The sequence below is a fragment of the Lactuca virosa genome, chromosome 1 (assembly GCF_052849685.1).
Source record: "Lactuca virosa cultivar CGN04683 chromosome 1, Lactuca_virosa_CGN04683_v6, whole genome shotgun sequence".
Taxonomy (NCBI): Eukaryota; Viridiplantae; Streptophyta; class Magnoliopsida; order Asterales; family Asteraceae; genus Lactuca; species Lactuca virosa.
Window position 1 is genome coordinate 143,578,340 of NC_136426.1, and position 7,594 is coordinate 143,585,933.

Consider the following 7,594-nt stretch of genomic DNA (forward strand, 5'->3'; position numbering starts at 1 on the left):
TGTTTTAGTTTTCTAGGGTTGATGTAATTAGCATGAAGCCATAGATCCATAGGATGCATGTACACTTAGGTATATCGTTGTTTCGATTTTTCCGCTGCCTAGTTTAGAGTGTATTTGATGCATAGAAAACCCAACACGGAGTATGTGGTTGATCTGTATGATTATATGATGGCTGCTGATATGCGTTAGACTGGTAGATGTGTAGGACTACATGTGATTACTGGCTGTATGATTATCTGTCTGCTTAATATGTTTGTTATCTATTATATGTTGACATGTTATTTTAGGGTTAAGACTACTGCTTTATGCTGTCAGTCAACAGACCGAGGCAATCCAACCGGGAGGTTATGGGTCAGGGTATTCCAACCGAAAGGTTGTGGGCCAGGGTAATCCAACTGGGAGGTTGTGGACCCAACATGCAAGATTGTATATGTTATATGTATGTGTGATGGTATTTTGGGGGAACTCACTAAGCTTTGGCTTATAGTTTCAGTTTGTTGTTTCAGGTACTTCAGATGACCGTGGCAAGGCGAATGCGTGATCATGCACATCCTTCAGTTTTATATTATTTGGATTTTGGGATACTCTGGTTACTGAAATACACTTTTGAAACAATGATTTTGTAATCAATTATGGTTTTGGGTTGTTTTGAAAAGTTAAAATTTATTGTGATTTTTGGGATGTTACATTTTTTTTTGCAATTTCAATTTAATTTGCATGCCCATATTAACAATCATCTTCATATTTCCATTAATTAATAGTCTTTTTAGGTAAGACAGGGACAAAGCGCATAACAAAAACAAGTAGGGACCAAACACGTAACAAAAAAAAACAGTAGGGACCAAGCATGTAACAAAAACAAACAATAGGTACTTTCCGAATAAAAAAAATAAGTTAGGGACAAACACGCAAATTACTCCAAACCATAGGGACCATTCGTGTAATTTACTCGAATAAAAATGATTTTTCATAACAAAAAGCAAAATAATGATTTTTCTATATGATTGAAAATGTATTGTTTTTCTGAAAATTCATTATTACAAATAAAAAACAATAATCATTTAAAAAATTAATTTCCAGACGTAATACTGTAATACATGTACGGAAAATAAAGAAAATAATAAGTAGGCGAGCAGGAGGCGGAAAACTGAAACAAATCTTTTCACCAAACAAACTCTTCTTGATTTGTATTCGATTTTTAGGGCTTGTATTCTTTGTTTTGAAGAAGATTTTTAGGGCTTTGTATTCTTTCAACTTTCTAGTTTCAAATCGTATAAATGGATCCATCAAATCATCCTTCCGACACCGAAATGTCCGAGGCGGCTGCGGCCCCTCCTCCGTCGCAGCAGCCCTTGACCGGAATCGACAACATCCCGGCGACCCTCAGCCATGGCGGTCGTTTCATCCAGTATAACATCTTTGGCAACATCTTCGAAGTTACTGCCAAGTATAAACCCCCAATCATGCCCATCGGCAAAGGCGCTTACGGCATAGTCTGGTGTGTGCTCTCTCTCTCTCTCTCGATCGATCGATTGGTGCTTGTTTTTTTCTGTTTTATTTGTGGACTGATGATTTTCTCTTATTTTTTTATATGTACTCAGTTCGGCTTTAAATTCGGAGACGAATGAGCATGTTGCGATTAAGAAGATTGCCAACGCCTTCGACAATAAGATCGATGCGAAGAGGACACTGCGAGAAATCAAGCTTCTCCGTCATATGGATCATGAAAACGTCAGTGAGTAGTAGCATTTGATGTGTAGGATCATGTTTGTTTTTGGTAGTGATTTTAATGCAATCAGTAACAATCACATCCATACTCAACTGCAGTTAATTACTTGATGCTGATTGTTACACCAATCTAACAAAACACTTCTCTCCAATGTTATACATAATCTAAAAAGTTGTCCCCCATGTTACTTTGCCCCTCCAGTTTCGTTTTGCTATTCTAGGTCCATTTAGGGGTTGGAAATTATTGATTAGGTGACTTTATTAGCTGCCATATGATTAGGGCACTTTATCGCCTGCTTCTTCCCACCTAATTAAATAGTTACTTCATCCTTCTTCATTAGTCATCTTAGCTCATCTTTGTGTGTTTGTGGGGTCTCTAGTAAAAAATAGTTAAATATGATCTAGAAACTTATCTAAATGCCTTTGGTAAGATGATGTCAAAAGTCAAAGCAATGTGACATTAGTTAACATATGATAACAAAACAATCATGAATCATATGATTTACTGTTCATGAAGATATTTTTTCTGTGTTTGGTATATGTAAATTTAGGGATTTCGGTTTTCTCAGCTATGATAGGATGGAAAAACAACATGAGGTTTATTAAACTTAGAACTTTGTAAATTCATGGATTTGATTGAGACAAATATTTGGTTCTTAATCTAAAATTGAAGATAATTTAGGGCCTTTTTTCCATACTCATTTAGTCATGTATGGATAAATATTTAATGATGTTTGTCTGGATGAAGTGTTGTATACACAAAGACTGTTTCTTTTTGGACTGAAAAAAAAATCTCATTTTACCCTTCTGTATAGAACTGGTGATAAATAACAAATGACTTATTTTGAGAAATGTTATAAATCAAACTTTATTTTATATAAATAATAACAAACATGTAATTATATTAAATCACATTATGATTAGTAGCTTAAACTGAACATATTAGTTAAAAATTGCTTTGATTGTGGATAAATTTCAACTTTACCAAATATGTTAAGCTAAGAAGATTTCACATTAGCTTTGATCTCAATAAGTTATTAGGCTTTTGTTTTCAAAAAAAGGTTCCACATTAATTTTTTTCTTTAAAAAGCTATTAGAATTTGGTTTCAAAATTAATAACAGACTACATTTTTTTACTAGTTGACAATTATGTAATTCAAAGTTGACTTTCATAATGATATTCACATATTTTAATGTTTTTATCAAGATTTAAACCATCTCTTATCATGAATTTACCAATCTTATTTGTTAATTTCGTTAAAACTGTACGAGAAGTATGTAATAAATATAATTTTAAAAAATATGAGAGTATGATTGATAACAAACTTTATTCAAATAATGGTCTAAAATCCACATTCTGTCTTAGATTAAGTCAAAAAGAAACAACCCCTTAGATGCCTATGGTAGAATCACATATATCTTCTAGCATAAAACTTGTATTTTGATACTTTATTCTGCCCTAAAGGACTTCTTTTTTTCCTATAAGTATACTTTTTATTTATCTTTTAACCTTTTTTGCTAGTTTCTATTCCATCACTTTTTATACAATTCTATACTTGTTGCTCTTATCTTTTTTCGCTTAATTTATCTTCCAAAAAAATAAATAAATAAATCTTTATTTATTTTCATGTAGGTTGTTGCAATTAGAGACATAATCCCACCTCCAGAAAGAACATCCTTCAATGATGTCTACATTGCTTATGAACTCATGGACACTGATCTCCACCAAATAATCCGCTCTAATCAATCTTTATCAGAGGAACATTGCCAGGTATATAATATATATTTCAATATTTCATAAAATATCCAACATCTTTATTATATGTTTTAATTCTATAAAAATTTGTGTGTTGCAGTATTTTCTGTATCAAATCCTTCGTGGGTTAAAGTACATACACTCTGCAAATGTCTTACACAGGGATTTAAAGCCAAGCAATCTTTTATTGAATGCAAATTGTGATTTAAAAATATGTGATTTTGGATTAGCACGTGTCACATCTGAAACCGATTTCATGACAGAATATGTTGTGACAAGATGGTATAGAGCTCCTGAGCTTTTGTTGAATTCATCTGATTATACTGCTGCCATTGATGTGTGGTCAGTTGGCTGCATATTCATGGAACTCATGGATAGGAAGCCATTGTTTCCTGGTAGAGATCATGTTCATCAGCTTCGGTTGCTAATGGAGGTAATTTTCTTTGCTAGTGTTTGTTTTGTATGTAGTAATCAAATAGGAAATGGAAAAAGAGAAAAAAAAATTATGTTTGTTTGTTACATTGGAATGGAATTGAGCATTCCTGACGGAATGTGATTCCTTCTTCTTGGCTGGTTTTCTTTTGAAACTCTTTATTTGGCAGGAACTATTTTTGTAACTTTTTTAAACATATGGATTGTTTTTGTAATTTTTTAAACATATGGACCGTTTCTGCAAAAAAAATCTCCATATGAACCTTTTCTGTAAATTACAAGGACAGTTTTTGTTAAAAGTTTTCTACACAGGGACCAAATCTGCCAACATACGAAAGTCTTAAACACTTGGACCGTTTCTGTAATTTTTTTAAAACATATGGACTGTTTTTATAATTTTTTTTAAACATATGGACCGTTTCTGCAAAAAAAATCTGCATATGAACCTGTTCTGTAAATTACAGGGACAGTTTTTGTTAAAAGTTTTCTACACAGGGACCAAATCTGCCAACATACGAAAGTCTTAAACACATGGACCATTTCTGTAATTTTTTTTGCACAGGGACCATTTTTTAATTTTTTTAAACATATGGACTGTTTCTGCAAATTTTTTTTGCATATGAACCTTTTTTGTAAATTACAGGGATAGTTTTTGTTAAAAGTTTTCTACACGGACCAAATCTGCTAAAATACGAAAGTCTTAAACACATGGATGGTTTCTGTAATTTTTTTTGCACATGGACCTTTTCTGTAAATTACAGGGACAGTTTTTGTAAGTTTTTTTTTACATAGGGACTAATCCTGCCAACATATGAAACTCTTGTGGCCAAAGTCTCAAATCCAAAAGTATACTATTCATTTCTCAATTGAAATTAGTATATATAATAATAATTCTATTTTAAGCTTATGTGGTGTTTACTTTTTTATTTTTGTAAAGAAAGATTTGAAGTGATAAATATACTTTTTTTTTATTATTATTTGGAATATATATAAGATATATATTAAATGAACATGAAATATGTTTATGTGTAATTCATTAATGGATATGTTTTTTTTTATTTGATTAAAGTTACTTTTTATAAAAGGGAAAATTACAGCTAATTGGAACACATCTATCTTTTTTTGTAATTGGTATTAAAAATGATTTAAAATTTGCAGCTTATTGGAACACCATCAGAAGCTGATTTAGGGTTTCTAAATGAGAATGCAAAAAGATACATTCGACAATTGTCTCATTATCAAAGACAATCATTCAATGAAAAGTTTCCTCAAGTTCATCCTGCAGCCATTGACCTTATTGAAAAGATGTTGACTTTTGATCCTAGACAAAGAATTACAGGTGACAAGATTGTCTAGCTCCCAAACTATAAATATGTAATAAAAAATTTAAATTTTAGAAAAACCAAAATTTTAGAATCTTGAAAAATCAACAATCTGGATTTTAGAAAAATAATTGAAAGTATAATATGTAGTAAAAGTAGAATGTGCAAAAAAGAAAAAAAAAACAAAACTTGAAAAATTGACAATTTGGATTTTAGAAAAACCAAAATTTTAGGTTCTTTGGTTACTTTTTATATAGAAAGGAACCAAAATAATCAAAGTTTTTTAAAATTTAAAATAATGAAAATTGTTTCCATTGAATATCACAATCATTAACATATCTTTATGTTGTCTTGTGTTAATGTCAAAAAAAAAAACTTATTATATTTTGTGTGTGTGTGTGTGTGTTTTTTTTTTTCCGGATTAAACCTCAAATTTATATTTTTCCTGAAAAAGACATTGTATTTTTTCATTTTTTCTGATCCGACCCTTTTAGTCGTTTTTTTTTTTCCAAAAAAATTGTAAAATGTGAGGGTTTTTTCAAGAAAAACTAAAAAGTTGAGGTTTTATTTGGAAGCATTTAGAAGGTTTGAGAGTTTTTTTTGGAAAAAAATACAAAGTTGAGGGTTTTTTCCAAAAAAATGAAAAAATACAAGGTCTTTTTCAGGCAAAAAATAAATTTGAGGTTTAATCTGAAAAAAAAAACACAAAATATAAGGTCTTTATTGAGATTAACCCTTTTTTTTTTTTATTATTATAAATTTATCAACATGTTTATCGAAATAAAGTATAAACACAAACTACAAAAAAATAAAAATGGGTTTTTCTCAAAATAAAAAAACGAATTTTTTGTTGTGGTATTGGGTTTAATAAAAAGAAAAAAAAGTAAGATGCTATAACGAAGAAACAAATGAAAGTAGGTTGCTATTTGTTGAACTTGGGATTTTAATTATAAACTTTGTGTAATTAATTAATTATTGGTTTATTGGTTTCAGTTGAAGATGCATTGGCGCATCCTTATTTGACATCACTTCATGACATCAGCGATGAGCCAGTGTGCATGACGCCTTTTAACTTTGACTTTGAGCATCATGCACCCACCGAGGAACAAATGAAGGAGATGATTTATAGGGAAGCTCTTGCCTTTAATCCGGAATACCAACAGATGCTGTGATGAGAGGAATTGAAAGGAACGGAATGGAATGGCGGATTCCGGTTGGTTGGTTGGTTGGTTGTTACTTGTTTGTTTGTTTGTTGTGTGGTTTTACCCTTTTCGTTTTTATTAGTAGTGTGTTAATCGTAAAATGGTAAAATTGTGTTTTGTTAAATGATTTCATAATTGTGTTTGTTTGTTTGTTGTATATAAAAAAATATGGGAAGCTGGATCGGTTGGTTAGGGCCATAATTTGGCTACCAAAATAACATTTAGATCTTGTGTCTTTTGTTGTTGTTTTATCATCAATATTATTTAAACTGTTAGACTCTTTTTTTTCTTTGAAGCTTTTATGTTATTGACAAAATGAATCTTTCATGAGATGAATCACATAAAAGCTTTTCTAAAGGATATCAAGATATGTTTAAATCCTATCCTAATCCTATCCTAATATGTGTGTGTGTGTTGGAGTTTGTAGAAATCTTAACTAGAGAGTAGAGCACTTACCTCAACATACATGCACAACTTTCTCTCTTTTCATCGTTTCATTTTTAGCAGAAAATCAAAGGGTTGAGACGCTTGTAGTGCGGAGTAGATACTAAATTGATAGAATTACAGAATCTGAAAATGAAGGCCATAACTACAAACTATTGATTCTAAGAAATTTGGATATAAATTACTCCTGTTGGTTCAATTACCCATTAACTACACATTTTGTTAGGAGTTATAACAAAAAAAATCAAACAATTTCCAAAAAATACAAACTATGAAATTACATATAATAATAATGATACTACTAATAATAATAATAATACAAAGTCACACGATAAATGTTACATGAAAAATGATTCTTTAAGTTGATATTATTATTTGTCACCAAAATGGAACAACCTTCAACTAAAACAAAACAAAAATATATAGAGATTAACTAACAACTAAAACAAAAAAATAACAATGAAAACGTAGTTTTATTGATAAAAACATAACTTCTAACTATATATATATGGTTGATTTAATTATCAATAGCTAAATTAGCAATTAGCAAGTTCCTTGTACCAATGACTTAATTACAAAAGATATTGCAATTAATACATAGTTTTAATTTTAAAGTATTCAAACAATATTTTCATGTATTTATTTATATTTAAATCATATTTTCATGTGTTTATTTATATTTTATATTAAAATCACATATTTTTAAAAAA

General features: G+C 30.1%; 1 protein-coding gene across 1 annotated transcript; it reads left to right on the plus strand.

Annotated features, from left to right (window-relative positions):
* The first annotated feature begins 1,130 nt into the window (after positions 1-1,130).
* On the plus strand, positions 1,131-6,720 carry LOC145159238 (mitogen-activated protein kinase homolog NTF4). The gene is made up of 6 exons (XM_079078170.1): positions 1,131-1,498; positions 1,602-1,731; positions 3,362-3,499; positions 3,585-3,917; positions 5,075-5,255; positions 6,232-6,720. Exons 1-6 carry the CDS (start codon positions 1,278-1,280, stop codon positions 6,408-6,410), a joined length of 1,182 nt encoding a protein of 393 aa, XP_078934296.1. The 5' UTR covers positions 1,131-1,277; the 3' UTR covers positions 6,411-6,720.
* Positions 6,721-7,594: the final 874 nt, after the last annotated feature.

What these genes read in the sequence shown, in the direction of transcription:
- LOC145159238 (XM_079078170.1), top strand. Translation starts at nt 1,278, where the DNA reads ATGGATCCATCAAATCATCCTTCCGACACCGAAATGTCCGAGGCGGCT. An exon ending in GTCATATGGATCATGAAAAC is followed by an intron (nt 1,732 to 3,361) that starts GTCAGTGAGTAG and finishes ATTTTCATGTAG; the next exon opens with GTTGTTGCAATTAGAGACAT. An exon ending in TCCTAGACAAAGAATTACAG is followed by an intron (nt 5,256 to 6,231) that starts GTGACAAGATTG and finishes TATTGGTTTCAG; the next exon opens with TTGAAGATGCATTGGCGCAT.